This window comes from Mesoplodon bidens (genome assembly GCF_964165515.1).
Source record: "Mesoplodon bidens genome assembly, chromosome: 20".
In the NCBI taxonomy this organism is placed as follows: Eukaryota; Metazoa; Chordata; class Mammalia; order Artiodactyla; family Ziphiidae; genus Mesoplodon; species Mesoplodon bidens.
In genome coordinates this window covers 19,332,399-19,356,821 of record NC_138181.1, presented here as the reverse complement: position 1 = coordinate 19,356,821, position 24,423 = coordinate 19,332,399, and the positions used below count along the sequence as shown (strand labels likewise).

General features: G+C 35.5%; 1 protein-coding gene across 1 annotated transcript in view; it reads left to right on the top strand.

The window, feature by feature from the left end:
• TNKS (tankyrase) overlaps nt 1-24,423 on the top strand; it is a 182,275-nt gene that overhangs the window by 37,576 nt on the left and 120,276 nt on the right. The window contains exon 3 of the mRNA XM_081221230.1: nt 9,579-9,674. Coding sequence (XP_081077356.1) covers nt 9,579-9,674 — 96 coding nt within the window. The remainder of the gene's footprint in view (nt 1-9,578; nt 9,675-24,423) is intronic.

Here is a 24,423-nt window from a genome sequence, read left to right as displayed (position 1 = left end):
TTATTTCTACAGTCTCAGCATTATCACAGATTCTAAATTAATGTATTTATTTTATATTGGAATTGTTTATTTAATGCTACACCATATTTAATGTTGTTTGCTTGATAAGAACTGACCAATATTTATTTCTCCATTGGTTACAAATTAATTACTTTAAAGAGCAGCTTTAAGAGAAGTATTGTTTTGGCGAACATACTTAAACAGCATGTGTAAAGATCATTTTTGTCTGAGGAGAAATATCTCTCTCATTATAAAAGTAATATATATTTGTAATAAACATTAAAACACTGTAGAAATACGTGAAATAGAGACATTTTTGTAAAGATTCATTTACCATGTATAGCCATATCTACATAATACTTTAAATTTAAGATCTGTTATTGCTGTAGATGCCCACTGAGATCCGCCTACGTACTCTAGAACTAACACCTCTTTCCCCATCACCAATGTTTTTATTGCCTCTTCCAGCTTCTCTGGCCAAGCTTTTGAAGCCCAGAACCAGATTTGAGGCAAGCTGGAGCAAATTCTCTTTAATGAGAGTTTGGAATTAAGGTTCAGATAGTACAAGTATATGTATTGTCTGTAGCCGAGGGCGATGGCAACAAAGCTGGGAGACAGGGATAGGCAGCAGCAGGATAAATTTGGGGACATGTTTCTGCCTTTGCTTTTGATGAGATGCCTCTATTCTTCAATAAATTTTCATGTTGTTTAAGCCAGTTAAAGTAGTTTTTTCTCCCTTGTAATTAAAAAAATAAGCCTTCTAACTGATAAAGTCAGTACTCAAAGATACATTCGTAAGCCACAGCATCTTAAAATTAAAAGAATCCTTAGAAATCATTTTTATTATTTACCATTTACTATTATTTACTGTTTTTAAAAACATTTACTAGTTACTATTTTATTGATTTACTATTTGCTTATTTCCTATTATGTTATTAAACCACAGAAATCTTCCTTCAAATGAAACCTAATGCAGTAACCCAATATGTAAAAGTGTTGAGAGGGGAGAAGCATAGACCTTCATGTATTCCACTTCACAAAAGTTCGTGTGTGTGTGTGTGTGTGTGTGTGAGTGTAAGTGAGGGGAGTAGGTGTGGGTCCTTAAGACCCTAAGGAGCAGTGGTTTTAGCCAGGAGCAGTTTTGCCCATTGAGGAGATATTTAGCAATATCTAGAGACATTTTTGGTTGTCACAGTGGGGGAGTGCTGTTTACATCTATTGGGTAGAGGTCAGGGGTGCTGTTAAACGTCTTACAATGCCCAGGGCTACTCCCTACTGTTGCAAGTTCACGTTGCAAGACAAGCCAAGGCCAAAGCCAGGGCCTGACTAATTTGACTAGAAACGATGCCACAAGTGCCAGCTCCTTGTGGTCCTTGTACTATACAGCAAAAAGGATGACACTGAGAGGAAAAGGGCTGAATGACTGCAGCACAAATTGTGGGATCCTCTGTTGCTGAAGAGCCAATAGAAGGGGAGATGAAGAAAGCCCCCTACCCTATCTTATCAGAAGTGGGAAGTGATGAGGGAAGGTAGAGAGGTGAGTGGAAGGTGGCCTCACAGTAGCTCCTTGCAAGTCTCTCATCTTTCATTTCCAGAGGTCACAAGGCATTTGCACCAAGACACAGATGAACTGTGATTCAAGTCTTTGCTTAGCATGTGAGGATACTTGCAGAGTCTCCAGGGCACCATGGTGGAGCCATCACCCTACACCTGCAGTAAATAATTATCTGGTCCAAAACGTCAGTAGTTCACTCTGCTCTAGAGTAGTGCTATTCAGTAGATATATAATGCCAGACATGAATGTAATTTAAATTTTTCTAATAGCCACATTAAAAGAAACAGGTGATATTAATTTAATAATATATTACTTAAAGCAGCATATACAAAATATTATTTCAACATATAATGAGTATAAAACATTATTATGCTAAGTGAAATAAGTCAGAGAAAGACAAATACTATAGATATCAGTTACATATGGAAATATAAAAAATACAACAAACTAGTGAATATATCAAAAAAAGAAGCAGACTCACAGATATAGAGAACATAATAGTGGTTACCAGTGGGGAGGTGGGGGAGGGGCAATATAGGGGTAGGGCAGTGGGAGGTGCAAACTGTTGGATGTAAGATAGGCTCCAGGATGTACTGTACAACCTGGGGAATAGAGCCAATATTTTGTAATGACTGTAAATGGGAAATAACCTTTAAAAATGGTGTATAACATTAAAAAACATTATTAATGAAACATTTTATATTTTTTTCAACTGGTTTCTGAAATCTAGTGTATATCTTCTACTTAAAGCACATCTCAATTCAAGCAAACTTTTCATCAGTAATACTTGATCTGTATTTAGATTTAACAGAATTTACAGTTGAAACAGTAGATTCACATATCTAAGGTGTTCAAAACATATTAAACATTTTCCAATAACTGAATCATGTACCAGTGTATCATGTATCAATTTAATATCTAAATTAATTAAAATTAAATAATTAAAATAGAATTAATAATTCAGATCATCAGTCTCACTAGCCACATTTCAAAGACTCAATACTTACATATGGATAGTGGCTACTATATTGGACAGTGTAGCTCTAGGCACTAGAAGATCACTTAATCATCTTAATTTATGGCTAACCAGTCCAAGCTAAGACCACACAACCATTACTTCAAAACTTTTCTCCAGCTTGCTCAGATCTCTGTTCATTATATACCAGAATACCTGCTCTTAAATCTCCATTTCAGAAGAGCTTTATAAGTAGGGTCACATTAGACTAGGCATTATATTATGAGGTTCTCAGAGGTTTCTCCAAAGGATATTAATTAAGATGAAAGAAGCCTACTTCACTCAGTGAATGTCACTACTCATTCAGTGAAAAGATACCACTGAGCGTCAAAAAAAAATCAACATGAGTCTAGTTTATGTTGAGAGAAACTTACTGATTAGCCTGAGTATGTTGACAGGGAATAGAACTGATCACTCTTTCTGAGTCCCAAATTTAATTTGGTATGTAGAACCAGTATTTATCTCCTATGAATGTTAGAATTTGAAGGATTTAAATAGTTAGTTTATTTGGGGGTGGAAACTGCTGGTAAGAAGATGGCTCTTAATAAAGGAAGAGAATTCTAAAAAATGTAAAGAGGAAATAAAATATTTTTAAAACAAAAAATTTTGCAAATGAAAATAAATATTAAATTTATATCAAAGGGTTTTCTTTGATTTGCCTAGTCAGACCTTATATATCTTGGTTCTAGAGTAGTGTTTGTAGGAATGTATTTAAAGCTATTAACATTTATTTTAAAGTAATTTTTAAGGTATAACATAATTTAATTGATGTTACCTAAATTAAATTTATCCCAAGAATAGGAATATGGTGTTTTTACACTTGTAAAAATATCATTTTTTGCAAATATACATGGAAACAGATTTATAATTAAATCATTGCTTAACATCTGCTATATAGTATAACATACACTATAGTTAGGGTAGGTTCACAAATTATTTACCTCTGACGTATTACTCTAAAACTTATTGCTTTGTTTTGAATTATCAACTATTTTTTTATAGTAGTTGTTCCTAATTTATGTGTGTAATATTTTTTTCTGTATCATTGAGTTTATCCTGTTTGAGCTTCTTGAACGTATAAATTTGTGTCTTTTATTAGTTATGGGAAAATCTTAGGCATTATCTCTTCAAATATGTATGTGTTTCTTTTTTTTTTTTGCTGTACGCGGGCCTCTCACTGTTGGTGGCCTCTCCCGTTGCGGAGCACAGGCTCCGGACGCGCAGGCTCAGCGGCCATGGCTCACGGGCCCAGCCGCTCCACGGCACGTGGGATCTTCCCGACCGGGGCACGAACCCATGTCCCCTGCATCGGCAGGCGGACTCTCAACCACTGTGCCACCAGGGAAGCCCCTGTATGTGTTTGTTTTAAGACTGATTACAACATACTAGAGCTTCTCACTCCATCCTTTGTCTATGATTATTTCTCCTTGCAACATTCTTGGATCTGTTGACATGTTTTCCAGGACAATAAATTTCTCTTCAGATTTATCTAATCTGCGATTAAACCCCTCTATTGAGCTTTTAAAAAATCAACTTTATTGAATTACAACATAAAATTAGTTTGAGATAATGAAATAAAATGCATCCATTTTAAGTATATATATTGATGAGTTTTGACAAATGTATACGCCCATGTAACCACTACCACAATTTAATAGAGCAGTTTTATCACTCTAAAAAGTTCTTTGGTGTCCATTTGCAGTCAGTTTTCTCTTCCCCTCCACCATCCCCAGGGAACAATTGATCTGTTTTCTGTCACTGTAGATTAGTTTTCTGTTCTAGAAATATGTTCTTTCCTGTATGGCTCCTTTTGCTCAGCATGTTGTAGAGATTTCACCCCTCTAGTATGAGTCAATAGTTTATTTCTTTTTATTGCTAAGTAGTATTCTTTTGTATGGATATGCTACAATTTGCTTATCCTTTCACCTGTTGATGAATATTGAGATGTTTTTCATTTTTTTGCTTTTCTAAATAAACATATGAAATTTTCATGTGCAGGTGTTTTGTATGGACATATTTCTTTTCCTCTTGGATAAAGATCTAAGAGTAGGATGTTACAACATACAGTAGTGTATATTTACCTTTATAATAATTGTCAAATTGATTTCCAAAGTAGTTACATACCACTCTACATGCCCACCAGCAATGGATGAGAGTTCCAGTTTAGTACATTCTCATTAATATGGAATACCATTAATAATAAAAGATGGGTCATTGCCCATCTTTTAAATTTGCATTTTCTTTTGAATAATGATATTGAGCATCTCTTCATATATTAGAAGTTTGTATATCTTTTGTCTTATGCATTGAAGATTATAGCTAGTTAAAATTTGGTCTCTTAGTATTTTGCTCCAAAATTAAAATTTTTATTTGCTAAATTTGGTGCTTTGTGTGATTTAATTTTAGAAACTCAGTAAAATGAGTATTTCTATACGCTAATTAAAAGAATAAGATGACTATGAAATACTTGCAAAACATTTTAACATAAACATAACTTCTTTTAAAATTGAGTGTCTATTCATTGTGAGGAACAGTTTTAGACCTTTAATGTAGCTCTAAAATTCACATAACAAAGAATTTACCATATCTTAATAGGAGGGTTTCTGCCATTAAAAGTGAAAACTGTACTTAAATGCTTTTTCGTAATTTACCTAAAAACCTTGCTACATTTTTAGCTTGGAAAATTCACATTGTTTCTATTTCTTCTATCTTCTTAAATCAGTTATTAGTGCCTATACTTAAATATAATTTATCATAATAGCACTTCATATTTTTCTAGGAATTTGATAAGATGAGGCTTCGCATACGTGTAGAAATATTTTATAAAATGATATGAATGCTTAAATTTAATAGTTTTGAGGAATTAAATGAATCGATTTCAGTCTCTGCTGCATTGGTCGCAGACTGAAGGCATGCTCCCTGAAGCTGGCTCACTGTAGCTGAATGTGTGCACCAGAAATAGGAGAATCCCATGGCCTTCTTGCCATAGCTCTTTTGAGAATGTCATTTTGAATATTCTGATCTTACCTTGGGCTTAACTCTCTGTTATTATGCTAGCTGCTATATTTTCTCCACCCTTATAACTTCCAAAGGAGATAAATGGATTTGAGATATAGAGCCTAGTCATTTGGGATTTGAGGTTTGATAATGCCCTAATTGGTTAAAGATAATACAAGGAGATTTTGAATGTCCGTCCTCAGTAGTCTCGAATTTACTTACTGAATGTTACTCAGATTTTAGTTTCCTTGTTTTTCTTTCAAACCTTAGTTTGTATATTGATTGTATATTCTGGGAACTTTGCTTCAGACATTTGTGCTACTTTTGAAGAAGAATCTGTTACAAGATGAATTTCTAATTGTATTATGTATCCGTAGTCATTTTATTATTCCTTTTGGTAGCACAGAACTTTGAAAGCAACTTCTGAAGCATCCAGCATTGAGAGTCCTACATGTCACCACTTCAAGTACAGACTGACAGTCTTGAAAGCCATGGTTGTTATCTTTGCCCTATGTATGTGCTGTTCTTCTGGTATTAGAAAATCCTATGTATGTGCTGTTCTTCTGGTATTAGAAAATAGTATCACACAGATCTTCATAGGGAATAGTGTGAAAAAAATTTGACTTGAGGAATTGCTCAAGAAGTAGTTTGGTACTTTTTAGTATGTACCCTACAACTTTGATCATGGTCTCAACTATTAATTTTGTTTTTGTTAAATCAAGTGTTAGGATAAATAAATCTTTTTTTTTTCCATTTTGATTAAAAGGGTAGGGAAGGAAAAGGGCCTGCTTGAGGCAAATCTTTTTTTCTTTTTTAAGATTTTAGATCTTAATGCTTAGACTGTAACTCTAAAGCATTATGAGGGATTTGAGGCCTGTTCTAGATACATAGAAATCATTTATCTACTCCAGGTCCTTCACTTTATAGACCTGGGAACTGGCTTAGTGCTTCTCAACCTTGTCTGTGGTCAGGGACCAGTCTTTTTCCTTCCCCAATGCATGGCAGGCCAATAACTCTGTAAACTACAATAAAGATGAGGTACTGGAAAAAGTAATTTTAAAATGACACACACAGTTTTAAATGCTTCCTCTTAATTTCTGTGGTTATCTCAATGTCGATGGATTACAGAGAGTTCGAGGACTAGAACAGTCCATGGACCACACTTTGTCTATTACTGCCCTCACTTTATCTATCACTGCCCAAGGTCGAGGTTGGCAGACTATGACCATGGGCCAAATCCAGCTCATCCCTTGTTTTTTGTATGTCCTGTAAGCTAAGAATTGTTTTTACATTTTAAATGATTTTTAAAATACACAATAATAACAATATTTTCTTATATATGAGAATTATACAGAATTCAAATTTTAATAAAGTTTTATTGAAACAGAGCCACACACATGCCTTTAAGTATTGTCTGTGGCTGCTTTTCCTTTGTAATGATGGGGTTGAGGCAAGGCTGAATAGCTGAGACAGAGACCATATGGTCTACAAAGCCTCATATATTTTCTCTCTGGCCCTTTACAGAAAAAGTTAAGATCTGAAGGTTTGGCTCTAGGACAAAGCAATGGATTAGTAGTTAGTGGTAAAGTTGAGAGTACAAATACATTTTAAAATGTGCTTTAAATATTAGTATTAGCTGATATGTATTGTCAGGCTCTGTGCTTAGTACTTTAGATGCTATTTTTTGTTCCCATTTAATCTCCCCAGTGCTGCCCTTTTATAAAAAGTTAGGTAAGTTTAGATCCCTTGTGGTCTAGTTATGGATACCTTTATTGCTCCTAAAACTCTTAACTCTACTGAGTTTTGTGGGTTTTTTACCCATATCTGGTGAATTAAAATGGTTCAATTATTTTCTAATGTGGATTTTGTTATCAGCATCTGGTTTGGAAAATTCAGCTTCTTCTTCCCTGTTGCTACATAGCTCTGCAGTGATGTTTCTGTGTGTTCAGGTCCAATGAATGAGATGCATATGACTCAAAAATGTTTTGAAAACAGATATTTCTAGTGAAAAGATGACTCCTTTCAAAGTCAACTAAAACAAAGCAAAACTGCAACTAAACTGTAATGGCAGATTTCTGTTTCAAAATAGCAAAGATATAATAGGTAAGGCTGAGACTTTAGGTGACTTTTGGAGGAACGATAAGGCTTTCTATGTTTTGCCTCTACCATGCATTAAGCTGCACAGTAAAAGCTCCCACCATATTATCATCAAGGGTTGTTAAGCTACGTTCTTACACTTCTTGTTTAAAGCAGGTTCTGAAGTCCTCGAAGTATGCGATAAAAAAACTCAGCTTTTCATGGTAGCTGTTATTTCTTTGTTTTCCTACTTTTGGCGTGTGATCACCCAGCAACTAAATAAAGATATAGCGATAGCTGTCATCTTTACATTTGACACATGAGCTTGCTTCATGATAAAGACCCTTTACAAGCCAAATCTTCATGTTGGGATTTCTTCCTGGAATAAAAAATATATATATTGCTGTGAAAGCTTATTCATTATGATGAAAGAATAACTACAGTTTCACATTATGGTACTTGCTATTTTGTGCTACTTTTGTCACTTTATAAACATCTGGAAAAGAATTATGTTCATTGCTTACAGTCAAGAGTGAAAGTCTTAGCAAAATCTCACTGCATCTTTTCAAGCCATGGCTAGTTTTTGTTATCCCAAGTCTGAAAGTATCCAAGATTTAGTGCAAGAGATGCTGATGCATGCTGTCCCAGCCGCTGTGTCCCAATTCTAGGTAAGGCTATTCCTTTGTACCTTATAATAAAGCCATCGACTAGATAGCTTATGTATTAAAGGGAGAAAGAAGAGCTTTATAAAGCTCTATACTTAGTAATATATGAGGCTTGCCTTCCAAATATTCCTAAAGAATGTATGTACTTTATCATGGGACTGTTAATGAATGAAAATCTGGGACACATCAACAGTCATACATAACATGTCTTTAACCATTTATTTGAATTTAATATTTCTGCTTTGTTTTAAATTTATGCTATAGAATATTGGTAAATGGTAACAACTCCTGTTCTCTCCAGGAGTACACAAAATCTTGTGTTAGATTTGAACTGTTAGAATAACTTGTAATTGAACTTTGCTTATTAGACTAGTTTTTAATATATTTATTAGTTTAACCATTGGTTGGGTAGTGTTATAGCAACACCCGCCCTCCCCTCTCCACCACCCCCACCCCGCCTCTATACGCACACATACCAGATGTAGTTGAGAAATGTTTTAGATTAATAAATTATATCTGGATTTTACTTAAACAGCGATTCTCTCTTTTGGAAGCCTACACATCTCAAAATTCTCTGTAGCTACTTTTTACCCAGTATAGCATGCGTAACATTCATTCCTCAGCATATATCATAGTGATTGAATTTCTGATTCTAAAAATTTCTGATGGCCAGAATTATTGTGGAAGGCAGTTCCTTTCTGCAGCTCGGCTGCAGGGAACCAGAGTTGCATGCGTTACTGTGTCTGGTAAACTTCTTGGAAGCAAGCCAATATGTTCTGGTGAGTTTCCATACATGTAAGCAGTGAGCACTAAAAGGCTTGCACAGTATTACAGCTGTTGCAAGACGAGGAAGCGGTGGGAAATTCAGCAGTGAAGCAGCAGCAGCAACAAGCAGCCACAGTGGTAGTAAAGACAGGGCAGGCTCATCGTGAGAGGATTTCACAGTGCGAGGCAGCGAGCGTACAGCTCCCCATCCTTCTGCCTGAAGGAGGCAAACCCAAACTGTCTGTTGCAGGATTTTTCTGGTTTCGTGTTTATGATGTTAAGTCATGTGATAATACTGTACCACAAGTTGCCAACTTCGCTTTACTCTAGAGAGGATCCTTTGCTGCAGTGCTTTTTTTTCTTTTTCTTTCTTCCTTTTTTTTTTCTTGAAAGAGAAAAAATTGTGCAATGTATGTTTATGCCTACACCATGCCGAGGCGGCACTTACCAGTAAATAATCTTTGTATCCCTGAGGTAAGATACTGTTTCTGCTTTCCCTGCACAGTGCTGCTGCAGCACGGAGCTGATCCAAACATTCGGAACACTGATGGGAAATCAGCCCTGGACCTGGCGGATCCTTCAGCAAAAGCTGTCCTTACAGGTAAGAAAACAGAGCTGCCCGATTATTTTATCTACTAGCTATTGGATGTATTAGCTTGCTTTTATAAAATCTTTATGTTCTGAATTTTATTTTTTTTCTACTGATAAAATCTCAACAAATATATATGCCATTATCTCTACTTTATTATTGATTTGTTATATTAACTGTTTTCGTTCATCACTATACTGGCATAAGCATAAGCAATAGGATTGCTTATTATACTTAGAATTTCTGAGAATTAAAGCATTAAATGATAGCATAATTATTCATGCTTTAGACTTTTTTTTATGGTTTGTATTGTAATTTCCTGTACCTCATCTTCTCAGTTGATTCTTTTGAAGACCTTCACTATTGAGCAAGCAAGGGCATTTGTATTACTTTATAGTAGTTTTGATTGGAAAGACAACCTGCTGCCTTATGCTTAGATCAATGGTTAAATAAAATATGATGCCGCTCCTCCCTTGCCCCTCTGTTTATATTTTTATCATTATCTTCTCCCTTTTACCATGATAGCAAAGTACTTTTTAACTGAGGCAGTGGATTACCTTCTTTCTTCAGATAGTGAAAAATTTTGGCTTAAGTATTGGTTTTATTAAGGCAAATGTCAGGAACCAACAAAGAGGAAATGCTGGAATAGAAAGGCTCTCTCAATAACAACATAGGAAATAATGCTATAAGTGATGTGATATTGAGCAACCGTTTTCACTGATCTTCATTCGCAGAATGCTGCATTGGATCTATTTTTGTTTTTATTCTCAGCATCTGAGTTCTGCTGCCTTTGCCTTCTTTTACTTAACTGACATTTATAATTTGGAGCCTCTGTCACTGCAGTGCTCACAGTATTGTTTTAGGTTGTATGAAAGTAAATGACTTTTAGCTTCCTTTTAAATTTGTCCAGGTTTGAAGAAAATAAATCTTTTATTCACTTTTGAGTCCATTTTTAACAAAGATTCTGAGGTGAATGGAAAATATCTATATACAGAAAGCTTTGAAAATATGTGGAATTTTGCTTAATTACTCTGCATGGAAAGACAACTTCCCTCAGTGTTAAAATTAACATAATCTCTGCTAAATCAGAGTAATCTGATTTATCTAAATTTGTAAGAGCTTAGGTGATTCGGTTGCTGAATCATGATAACATACACTAGAGGAATAAAACTATTTTAAACCAGTGTAGATAAGAAGAAATTTAAATATAATTGTTCGTTTTAAATAATGAAATTAAAGTCTGTAGCCGCAGGGCTGCTGTTTAGGTTCTGCAGCCTTTCAGTCTCTTCCTTTAGCAAAGCCCCGGGCAACAACTGCAGCCTTGGAGTGGTCTCTGACCAAAGGAGAAAATTCATAGTACTAGAGGGATATTATAAATGCTGACCAAGACTGTCTCTGTATCTGTGTCCTCCATGTGACCTTTCCTTCTCTTCAATCCTCAACGCCTGCCTCCTCTGTTTGTTAGATTTGTCCATTTGTTCATTTAATGCAGCACTGCTTTAGATCCACTTTCACTTTTTTTAAAGACAAAGTTTGAATGTAAGTTATGAACAACAAGAAGCTATCTTCTAAGTGGAAGTGAATTTCAGGGGAGGTTATACTGGCTGTTAGTTTGGGAAAGAAATTTGGCAGAATAACTCATAGAGACCAAATCCTCCTGGAGGACAGATACCATGTCTGTTAAACTTCCCTGGAAAAGCATCTAGCACTGTATTTGGCTTAGATAGGAAGATATTAAATTCTTGGTCATAATACTGAGCTCATTAATTGTTTTTTTCAAGAATATGCTCTCTTGGAAATGACATACAACTTTTCAGATATGATTTAAAAGAAAAACATTCTAGTGGAAAATATAAGCTAATGATATTTACACACTCGTGTTATATAATGCAGTGAAATATATTCCAAAATGTTTTTCTGCCCACGTAGGTTCTCTTCTAAGTAGTTCTTTCTGATGGAAAGAATTCCATTCTGATGGAGTTATGGTGGAAGTATTATTTCCAAAGTTAAATTTAAAAGATTGAGCAGTGATAAAAAGAGAATCTTTTGAAAGTCTTAATTTAGAGTTATTAGAGATTATTCTAGATGATGTGTCATTATTTTTATGCCAGATGTAGTTCTAGTACCATTACTTAACCTTGAGGGTGAAGTTTCTGTTCTTTATTTTTTTCGTCTTTGGGAATTTAATTGCCAAAGATGACTTCCAAAATTTTTTATGTTACTGCTTTTGTGCATTAGCCAAAATTGTGTATAGATACATGTATATTCCTTAAAGGAAATTAACAAAGTGAAAATCTCTCTTACCGAATATTTTAAAAGAAATAAATGACTAATACCCTCTTCCGCATAAAGAATGCATGGGTTTTTATAGAGCTGTATAAAACAACAACATACCCTTAGTTTTACAGCTAAGGGACCCCAGTATATAGCCATCTGCTTTGAATAGTGCACTTAGGTATTTTAAAGAGAATAATCAATTGGAAAGACTCATTAGACTCTTTGTTGAATTATTAAGTGAATGATATGCTTAGAAGAGATCTTGAGGGTTTTTTGTTTGTTTTTGGTTAATGACTGAAGTTCTGGGCAGTCAGCTGAAGGACTTGGAGGTGGTTTTGTTTGTTTATTTTTTGTTTTTTAGGAAACAAGGGTAGGAAAAGCCTAAACAAGCCTGTGTAAATTTCATTGAAGAGCAGTTTTGGTGTGTTATGATTATGGATTTTTAAAAATTTACTTATTTTGACCTTTTTTTTCTAGGTATAAAAAATACATTCATTTAGAAATTAGGGAAAATAGGAAAAGTACAAAAAAGAAAAAATTACTCATTATTCTACCACCTACAGAGAACATTCTGGTATATTTTATTTATAACCTTTTGTTCTTAGTACACACACCCCACATTCTTCTTTCTCTTTAATCAAATCAGCCTTATACATTACATATTGCTTAATAATCTTTTTTTAAAATTTAGTTATATGAATATTCCCAGAAGGTGCTAAGTATTCCTCTGCAACATGAATTTATAAATTTCATGGTATCCTTCTATGGATATATTTTAGTTTTTTGAATGAATCCTCTAGTATTTACCATTTAGGTACAGTGTTTTCATCCTTTATTCTTCCTTGTGAATTTAGAGTTATTTTATCAATTCCACTGGAATTATGCTTCTTCACCATATTCAGACTTAGCATCCACACACATGTATCTCTCTATTCCTGAATGAAGTATGTGAGGATTTGGTGAATGAGAAGCTTCCTTTTTAAAGGGCTGCACTGTACGTGGTATTACTTTGCCAGAGCTACATGTAAATTCAAGGTGGTTGACAAAGGGAGTGTTCATTGAAGAGGATAAGGAGGTAGGAGTATTTGTTAATCATGTAAAGGGGATTCTGTGGGGTGCAGTGGGAAGTTGGGTCCTAAGAACAGATGACAGCAGATTGAGGCTGAGAGTTTGGGAAAGGCCAGACGGCCAAAGGAGAGTTACCGCTGGCAGAACCGAGGATGGCAGGGATGTCAAGTGAGTGAGTTTAGATGGTCACGAGGTTGCCAAGGTAATTCATCCCAGCAGTTTCCTAGTAGATTTAGGGATAGGGGAATAAGAGAGAGGGATATATTTGCACCAAGGTGTCTCAAGAATAAACTTGTGTCTGGACCCATTGCACTTCTGAGGAAATTCTAATCTGTGATTGATGGGCTGGCTCCCTTTCTAGAAGGAGTCGTCTGTGGCTCAGGCTAGAGGCAATGTTGAGGGGTCTGGTATGTGCTTGCTGAGCCTGGTGTGTTAGATCAGCAAGATATATCTGGAATCCTATCTCTTTTTTGTTGTTGTTCTTCTTCTTCACTGCTTCCTACTGCTTTTCAGATAAAACGAAAGCCTTCAGCATGATCAGCGAAGACTTAAATGATCTGGACCCTGCCTCGGTAGGTTTGACTGCTAGGTTTTGCTTAAGCCAAAATTAGGATTCCTTTCTTCTTCTCACGTTTCGAAAGCAAGCTGTCAGTAATTCAGGTCTACCATACTTTCAAATCTCCAGTCCAACCATTTCTTACCAGCTTCACTGCTCTAGCCCTAGTACATGCCTTTCGTCTTTCATGACAGCGGTAGCTTCATAATGGGTCTCTCTGCCTCCACTATAGCTGGAGTGGTCTTTCTAAAGCATAAAGCAGTGCTGTGATTAGAAAATTCATTAATATATTCTCATTACCCCTGAATAAAATCCAGACTTTAACCCTAGCCGACCATGATCGGGCCCCTGCCTTGCATATCTCTGGTCTTGTCCTGTACTGTGTTCTCCCGTGAGCTCTTTGCTTCAGCTACAGCTGTATGCTTGCTGCTCCTCATACAGATGAAGCCCCTTTCTGTGTCTGGACCAACACATGCTCTTTACTAAAACTGGGACAGTGCCCCAGAACTTCACATGGGTCATCAGTCAAATCTCCACTCAAATGTTTACTCCTCAGAGAAGCCTTCTTGTTCTCAATCCCATTAGCTTACTTCATTTTCCTTATGGATTTATTACTTTATTTTCCTTATGGATGTATGAAATTGCATTAGTTTGTTGTTATTTTTTTGCCCCAATAGAATGAAAGCTTCACAAGGATTTGGGCTTTTGTCTCTCTTGCTCGCTTCATTGTGCCCAGGACTTGGATGAGTCCATGAAACAATGGAATAAATAAGGACATCTAGGCTCTGATTACTGGTCACTGAGGGCAGCATATTTTCCAGGTCCTACAAGTACTCAATAGCTATTAATTATTTCACTCTCATGCCATATTGTAATAGTCTTATTAAATTTTCTACTTCTTAAAAATTGTTTTGAATTGCTTACAGTCATGTACACCTCTTAAAACACAGTGCATTAAAGTTCTTCTTTTTTCTAACTGGGGTGATGGGTAAGGTATCTGTTGAGCCTTTTATCAGCAGATTGCTTGGTTAGTCCCTTTGCTTGAGAATATTCCAGTTCTGGAAAGATCACACTTCCTGCCGCTGTCGTATTAGACTTCCCTATGTCAAACCAAGGCCTAATTTGTACTCTTCTTTTGGGTATTGTTCTGTTAATGGGCTGTTTTGCACGTCAGCTGTACTAGAGTGGAGCATATTGCCTTTCATGTGTAGAGTACATTAGTACTGTCAGCCTTCATGATTGAAGACAGATCTCTCATGTCCTTAATTTGAACTTAAGGAATTATTTTTATCAGTTATTAGGAAGTCTGATAGTACAGTGTACCTCCTAGAAAACAAACCATGAAAGGAACTCCTTTACGTTTAAAGAAAAGCTATATGTTTATCCACTTCAGTTTGATTAGGTGAAAATTATTGTTTAGCATGAATTCCTGATTTTTTAAAAAAATTCCCTTTAGTATTCGAGTAAGAAAGTTAAAAATTGTCATTGAAATAAAACAGTGTGAATACTCATTTTAAAGATGTGTTGAAAATGTTAATCCCTTAACTAGTTGTTAAGAAAATTTTATTAATGGCTTGATCTGTCTATAATTTTGGACATGAGCAGGAAAATTAAGATTTTGTTATTAAAAGTGATTGAAACACTTTTTTGAAACCTTAGAAATATGAAAAGGACTTAGGAGAGGAATATAAAAGTAGTACCTTTTTAAAAAGACCATATGTGACATAGGTCACCATGATTTAAATTTTAAAGTGTTATTTGCATCTTGAACAAACAGGTCAAAGGTTAACCTGAAGCTAGTTCATTTCTTCTTTTTAGCACCTGTTCAATTCATTTAGTAGTTTTTATTGAATTGTCTTTTAGGTTACTTGCAGCAAGGCGAAGTTTTTTTTAGAAGTTAGCTTTATGTAAAATACAGTAATAATAATAGCAGCTGACAACTCCTGAATGCTTCTGTAAGCCAAGACCTGTTCTAAGGGCATTGAATCCTCATAACACTAGGAGATAGATATTATCACTGTACCTTTTTTTTACACCAGAAGTTAGGTTACTTTTACAAGTTCACAGTCCTTAAGGGAAATTCTTGGGATTTGAACTCAAGCAGTTTGGCTCTAGAGTTCAGTGTTCTTATATGCGCAGAATCAGATTTTTTAACCTACTCATTCATTTAGAAGGATGTGGTATAAAACACGTTTGAGGGCCTCCCTGGTGGCGCAGTGGTTGAGAGTCCGCCTGCCGATGCAGGGGATACGGGTTTGTGCCCTGGTCTGGGAGGATCCCATATGCCGCGGAGCGGCTGGGCCCGTGAGCCATGGCCGCTGGGCCTGCGCATCCGGAGCCTGTGCTCCGCAACGGGAGAGGCCACAACAGTGAGAGGCCCGCATACCGCAAAAAAAAAAAAAAAGAAAAAAAAAAAAAAAACACGTTTGAAAAATTGGACTGACCCATAAATTCAGGGTTTAAATTCAATCCATTAATACAATGTTTCTCTACTTTCTTAGCTTAAAGATTGTTCTTTTCAAAAAGAAAAAAATTTACCTGATTAATATTACCTGCAAGATTTACCATTATATTATTATAAGAAAATGACTTACTTGGATAATAAATTGATTTATCCAACTTTATAAAGTCTTTGCTCTCTAGGCAGCAGGCTTGAGTAACATTCATTTGAAATATTGAGAAAACAGTATTTAGAACTGTCGTCTTGACTTTAAAAAATGCATAATGTGAGAGTTCCGAGTTAATTTTTATTCGGGGCAAAATGAGGACTACAGCCTGGGAGACAGCTAAAAGATAACTCTGAGAGATAGCTCTCAGATGACTCTGAGAAACTGCTCCAAGGAAGTGAGGGGAGGAGCCAGGATATATAGGACTTTTGCAACAAAAGGACAGGTAGTCAAAGATTATCTTCAATTAAAGAAAACCAGGTATCTCAAGTTAAGGAATCTAGCGCTTTTCTATGTATGGGAAGATGCAAGAGTCTGGGCTCACTGAAATCATTCCTTTGATATGCACCTCAGCTTTCTGGGGCCAGTATCCTGTGTTTTCACAAACTGAGTTTTCTCAGGGCTCACTGCAGGGAGTGGCTGCAGTCTGATGGCTGCTAGATGGCAGGGATTCTTTTCAGCTCTGAGTTTCCTCAGGGCTCACCGGCTCACATTGGAGGGTTGCAATCCTTGATGACTGTGACATCCTTTGTTTATTGATATGGCAAGAAATATCCCATTTATAAATATTCCATTCCATTTATAAATATTCCATTTATCAGAAGCTATAAGGAAAGATACAATAATCAAAATGTTTGGATTATTCATTTCATAATGAATAAGAGGCAGCTCAAATAATTTAAGTGTGTACACCTTAAATGAGTTACAGATAGTTAGATAAATATATGGAATGGGAGAGAACAGAAATTTTCTGTTTAGATAACCCAGAATTCTAGTATTTCAGCCTCTTCCCATCAACCTTTTGTGTAATTAAAGCCAGCAGGCCTACTTTAATGATCATTAAAACCAGCATGATCATTTAACTCATCAAAAATGACATATTTGTGAAGCATAGTATCTTGTTAGTGTGTACTCTGAGAGCAACTGTCATTTTCCCTAGTAAACTGTAGCAACCTTACAGCATTTTCATTGCAATTTATGTTAGAGCTGCAACTACAGCCAAATTACTGTTTTAAATGGTTCTTTTAAATTTTCTTATAATAATTACTGTTAACATTTGCTTTCTTAAGTAGAACGTGCAACATTAGAATTCATTAATGCTTTAGTATTGTAAGGGTTAATGAAATTTTCATTCAACTTTTATTTTGACATAATTGTAGGTTCACATGTCGTTGTAAGAAATAATACAGGGAGGTTCGCAGTACCCTCTTTATTATTTTCCCTTAGTGGTAACATCTTGCAAAACTGTAGTATGGTATTACAACCAGAATATTGACATTGATGCACTCAAGATACAAAACATTCCCATCACCAGAAATACTGATTCTGTAGTTTTCCCTACTTGTAATGTCTTTATTTTGGTATTAGGGTAATGCTGGCTTCATAGAATGAATTAGGAAGTGTTCCATCTGCTTTTATTTTCTGGATGAGATTGTTTTCTAGAAGAAATTATTTCTTTTATAAATGTTTGGTAGAATTCACCAGTGAAACCATCTGGGCCTGGTACTTTCTTTTTTGGAAGATTATTATTCATTCAATATCTCTAATAGGTACAGGGCTAATTAGGTTATATATTTTTTCCTTATGTGTGTTTTGGTAGCTTATGTCTTTCAAGGGATTTCATCTAAGCTGTCAGATTTCTGTGTATAGGGTTGTTTGTAGTTTTCTTTTGTTAGATATCTTGTAATGTCTGCAGAATCTGTAGTGATAGCCTCTGTTGCATTCCTGATAACTGGTAATTTGTGTTTTCTCTTCTGTGTTACTAGTATTTCCTAGAAGTTTGTCAGTTTTATTGACCCTTTTCAAAGAACCAAGTCATTGTTTCATTGATTTTTTTTTCAGTTATGTTGATTTCTGTTCTTATGTTTATTATTTCCTTCTGCTTACTTTGGGCTTATTTCACTCTTTTTCTTGGAGTGGTAGTTTAGAAAATTGATTTGAGACTTTTCCTCTTTTCTGATATATGCATTTTAGTGCTATAAATTTCCCTCTAAGTGCGACTTTGGCTGTATTCCACAAATTTTGATACGTTCTATTTTTAATTTTCATTCAGTTCAATATATTCTTTTTTAATTCTTGAGACTTTCTCTTTAACCCATGGTTAAATATTTAGTAGATGTATGTTGTTTAAAATCTAAGTGTTTGGAGATTTTTCTATTACCTTTTTGATATACCTTCTAGTTTGATTTGATTGTGGTTGGACAACACTTGTTATGTTTTCAGTTCTTTTCATTAAAAAATTTTTGTTTTATGGCCCAGATTGTGGTCTATGTTAGTATATGTTAAATGGGCATGTAAAAAGAATGTGTTTTGGCTGTTGTTGGATGGAGCGTTCTATAAATGTCTGTTCCATCCTGTTTGTTGATGGTGTTATTGAGTTCTTCTCTGTCCTTGCTGATCTTTTCCCCACATGGCCTCGACTGACATCACAGGAGGAGAAGAGGGGTGACTTTGTTACCATTGGGCTGTAGTGAAAGTTTGTGGCAGTCTGTGGTCTCCACGAACACTGTGGTGAGGAGGGGCTAATTGTTACCTGGCAGACATAAAGTCTTGTTTCCTAGTGAGCTTGCAAATTTAGACTCATCACAGGCCTTTGCTTCATGAGTAGGGGTAGAGCCACAGTTTTTTTGTTTTTGTTTTTTGGGGTTGTTTTTGTTTTTTGTAGTATCTGACTGGAAGAGGCAGTTATTGTCTAAAGGTTTTCTCTCATGCCAGACTTTCCCTTTCCTGGCCCTTTGGCTTGAGAAAACAAGACTTTTTTTTGTCTGCACCTATTGGCATTTTCTGAGTTGGTCAGCTTCTTCAGGTCTTAAGTCTGTATATATGGGGCAAAAAGGACTTGAGAACTCACCACCATGAGTCATTCCTTGGGTACCAAGGTCCTTAACCGGTCTGCCTTCTTCTGTCCACCATTGAGAGTCTTCTTATATATATTTTACAAGTGATGTCCAGGTTTTTTTAGGTGTACTTAGTGGGAAGAATACAGAAAAGTACATCTGCTCCATTTTCCTAGAAGTAGAAGTCTTGAAACTATTTTTGATCAATTATTACTATTTGGAATCAGTCATTTCTCGTATGTATACTCTGAGGAGTTAAGCATTGAGTGTAACTACACGAACAATAGGAATTTCAGTGGCATGCTTATTTTTCTAAATCTACCTGCTGATCAGAAACCTATATTTAAGCAACTGTGAGTTATGAGGGGTATGATTGGACGCTCAGTACTATTCACATAGTACTGCAGAGAACTTAATTGTTGAATGCATTAGCTTTTTATAGGTGAATAAAAAGCAAAATTATGATTTTAGCATTTACACCTGAAATAATTGTGACTAAAAGTAAAAGTTATCAACAGCTTGCTGCTTTATCAGTTGGTAACTGGTAGATAAGCCCATAATCCCCTCCTTCATGATCTTCTTTCTGTGCTGTTCATTATTTCCATTTACTCGTTAGCTCAGCCCTAAGGTTGGAATAGCCCAGTAGCCAGTATTTTCCTAGTTTATCTAACGTAGGAGAATTATTTTTCTGAAAATTTAAAAAGTCATTGAAACACATGGCATGAGGCTTTATTATTTAAAAAATGAGGTGTCCCTGAATAGTGAAGTAAAGGGAGTAATTGATAATTATTTAGGATTAAAGAGGCTCTGTAATTAAAGTAACTAACCGTGTTGGAGAGTTTACTGATGGAATTTTTGCAGAATACCATCTTTTCCTGCTGTACTCCAGCTTTGTCAGTGTCCCTGCCTTACCTTACTCATTCATAAGGCTGAGGAAACTGGAGCAGGGTGTGATGGTGCAAAAAAATATAGCTTGACCTGAAACAAAAACCTTCTTTGAACAGATACCCACGTTTGTGCCTGGTGTTTTCTAGCAGAACTTGCCTTACACCTACATTTTCCTACCTTCCAACGTGCTGTTTAAGCAGATATCAATGAGGAACATGTGCTAGCTGGTAGGAAGAAGCGAATGAGCTGTGTATACCCATTTGCTTAGGGAGCAGTTTCTCAAAGCTTTGGACTAGGATGGTTGTTGATGACCTAGGAGGCACTGTGCTCTTCTTAACCCTTTCCCCACTTTACGGAGGAAAAGCTATCACTAGCAGCAGGTTCATGGCCGTACTGCAGGACTGCAGCACTGGCTATATACAGTTACACGAATTTTTGGAATCAAGAATATCTGCATTGGAATGTCAGTTCTGCTGCCTACCAGTTGTGTAGACTGGAAAGTTACTTTGCGTTTCGAAGCCTCAGTTTCCCAAATTCCATGAGGAATTTCCTTTAGCAGTAGGTTATTAAGACCAGATGAGCCATAGATCTGCATCAGTATGATTAGGAGGGTGTGGTAGAATTCTTCTCCTCTAAAAGGTGTTGATTCCCTTGTCTCCCTCCTCCCCCACTGCCCATCCCCAAGTCTTCACCTGTCTAATTTAGCTTGATGAAGAAAAGAGGGCATAGTTATTCTGTTTGGTGGAACAGAAGATGTTTGCTGTGTTTCTAATTCAGGAAAATGAATTAGATATACATTCATTAAATATATTAATATAAGGAAAGATGGGAAGTAAGGAAACTGCCCTGGAGCAAATTGTAGTAATTCAGGCCTGAGAATGAAGCCAAAGTAGAATAAAGGAGAAAGAAGTAGACGGAAGAAAAAGGGGTGGGTCCAAAATACATGAAAAGCACAGATCTAGCATAATAACAGTATATGTGTACTTAACTTTTAAATTTATTTAGGATATTTGAAATAGACTAGCTGATTATTCAAATATTTGTGAGTATGTTTAGAAAGAGCTTCTCATATTTCATTGAAAAAATAGATGCCATCAAATAAGAACTTAGTGCTATGACCAGTTCCACCAACCTAGCTACATCTGTACTCAGATACTCTGCATTCCTTCTTACTACAGTGAAAGAAGCATACTGCTTCTGGCTAAGGTCAGCCCTCTTCTGATTTTGCTCTGGATCCTATCCCATCTCACTTACTCAAGGACCTGCAATTATGTTCTCCCTATTGGCTTAAATCCATTTGCATATAGACAGATTCTAATAGCTCCCACTTTAAAAAATAAAGTAAAAACAAAATTGTTTTCTCTCTAGGCACCCATTTTTCTGCTTTCCCTGCAGAGCATAAAGAGTTTGTTCTTGGGTTCTGTCTGTTTTCTTACTTCTTATTCTGAACTAAACTTACCTGGTCCACTTTTTGTTCCTAACCACTGTACTGAAATATTTTCTTTTTTTTCTCCCCAAGTTTATCAGTAAACTCCATCATATATATATATTCCTCCCACACACACAGTGGTCACTTCCTTGTGCAGCCTCTCAGCAGCATTCAGTATAGTTTCCTTTTTGAAATAGTCTCCTTGTGGCTTCCAGGATACCATAATACTATTATTTTTCTCCTCCATGAAGCAGTATATACATACTCATGAGCTTTTCTAAATTTCCATGCAGTTATATGAGGCCATTATTAATTTGATCTTTTAACGAAAACGGCTTTTGATTCTGTTGATTCTTATGAGGCTATTATTGTGTTAGACGTTTTTGCTGAGTATTAGAAACCTCCTATCTATCAGTGTGTTGATTTCAGATGTTTCATTTTAACAGTTAGCTAGTTCATCAAGCAATTTCCATAGCATTATTAAACACCTATAATTTTTATATAGCAAGAATCCTCTTGTGCTTCTGAAGGGTGTCAAAAGGGATATTCCACGGCTGACCTCTGCCCCCACCCCCAGCCATGACATTGTCACAGTCAAGAGCCATTTTAGGGTGTTTTAGGGTAGACAAAAGATTGAGAACCATCCAAGACTGAGAACACTCCTACTCCAGTGTGATATGATTTTGGAGGGTGTATTTTCACTTATTTGCTTAGGGGTCATAAAATAGACTGATGAGAAAGAAGCCATTGGTAATTATTTTATGGTAAAGCCATATTTTATGGATAAATAAATTAAAAGATAAATCTGTCTTCTGCTCTACAATATCTATCATTCATTCCAGTCTACAAAATTTTAAGTTTTATATTAGTAAGCCTATTCTTATTTAATTTTTTCCTTTTTCTGTTTTTGATTTTTCATCTTACTACTTCAGTTTCAAAAGACTTTTCCAAAATAGTACTAAAACAAAATCTAGCATTGTTGGTTGATTTTTTTTTTTTTAAGAAAAAGGTGACAAGTGTTTAAGAATTTTCAACATGAATCTAACTGTAGAATGCAGATGTAGTTATTATAAAAGGGCATCTGAAATGGCAATGATGCATGCTTCAATGGTTGACTCATTTTATAAATCTTATGGAAAAGGGGAGATCAGCATTGGCTTGTATGTTCAAAAGTAATGAAATTCTACATTAAAATCTTTGAAAAGGCTTTGAGTAGATCATTAGTGGCAATTTTATGTGTTATTATTTATATCCTGAGAGAACTTAATGATATTAATAGTTGAAACTTGTAATTAGTCCTTTGGTAAGTAGAAAGATGACAGATTTCATACTAAAATAACAATGAAATTTTTACAGTTTATACTGTTTAATGCAAATTCAACTCCCATTTTTTGCCTCAAAATTGCATTCTAAAGCATTGAGCAAACAGAAACTAATGAACCACCTGCATTTCAAATAAATAACCACACTAAAGGAAATAAAGAAGAACTAATCTAAGTAACTTTTGAGCACAGTTCTTTGACTTTATACCTTCAGTCTAGAATGGGGTAAAAAGGGCAATTTCAAACAAACCCTGAATTCCTTCTATTAAGTTGTTTTGCAATAATATGGTATAGTAATTCTGAAGCTATTTTAGGTGTATTGTAAGATTGAGTAAATGTGTTGGGAGTAAATGAGTTAAGAGTTCTTTGAAAAAAAATAACTGATTTCAGGACTAGATTGGGGAAGGTATTAGATGAGCCTGGAATATCTTATTATGCTAGAAAGTAAGGAAGTGCTCAAAAAAATAACAGGGGCATTTCTAAAGGACACAGGGGCTGTCAAAAGGACATCTTGAAGGGGCTCCTGCTGAGCAAATCTAGGACAGTTTGACCATCAAAATAAATAATGAGAGTAATGGATTATAACCCATTAGATAAAACAGGAATAGATATGTTCATACAGTGATAATAAATGAGTGAGTGGGGAGCGTTCTTTCTCACTGTTAGAATGCCCATCGATAAATGTGGAGGAACTGTTGGAATTGGAAAATCACCATTTGCAACCATCATAGTAGACTGGCTAAGACAAGAATCCTTAGTGGATGCTAAATCTCAAGGACCAGATTCTGTGAGGAGCAGGATATTTGCGTGGTTCTGAGCATGGCTGTCAATAGATGGATTATTACTTGGGGAAAACAGTAACTATACAGTGGAGAAATCTGATAATACCCTTACTGGGGAAGCAAAATTAATATAATCAATGAGAGTCAGATAAACCTTTCATGCTGTCAGATGTAATACCTGAGAAGGACACAACATCTCTCATGTTGTACTCTAGCCAGGGATGCATAACTAAATCTCACCGGGAGACATTAGACAAACACAAATTTAGGTGCATTCTACAAAATAATTGGCCTGTATTTTTCAAAAATGTCAGTGTCATGAAAGACAAAGACTGAGGAATTATTTCAAATTAAAAGAGATTAAAGAGACATGACAACTAAATGCAAAATACATGATCCTGGACTGGAGGGGGAAAATGCTATAAAGGATATTATTGGAACAATAACAAAATTGGAATATGTACACTCTATTAGATAAAAGTATTGTACTAATGTTAAATTTCCTGAATTTACTTACTATACAGTGCTTACATAAGAAAATATCCACGCTTTTAGGAAATAAACACTGAAGTAATAAAAGGCAAAGAGACATGATGTATTGCAGCCTTCTGAAATGGTTTAGAAAAATTATTTATTGCTTCTACATACATACATAGAGATATAGAGGGGAAAGAGAGAGAGGATATAAAGAACATGGACGAAATATTAAAAATTGGTGAGTCTGGGCAAAGAGTATATAGGAATTCTCTGTACCTAATTTGCAGTTTTTCTCTGTGTTTGAAATTATTTCAAATGAAAAGATTTTAAAAATTATCACTCTGGGCAAAAAAAAATGTGACAGTTTGGTTAATAAATTATATGGTCACCCTGTACTATTTTTTTCTACTTTTCATCCTCATGTAGTCTCATTTTTTGAATTACTAATGTTTAGGAAAA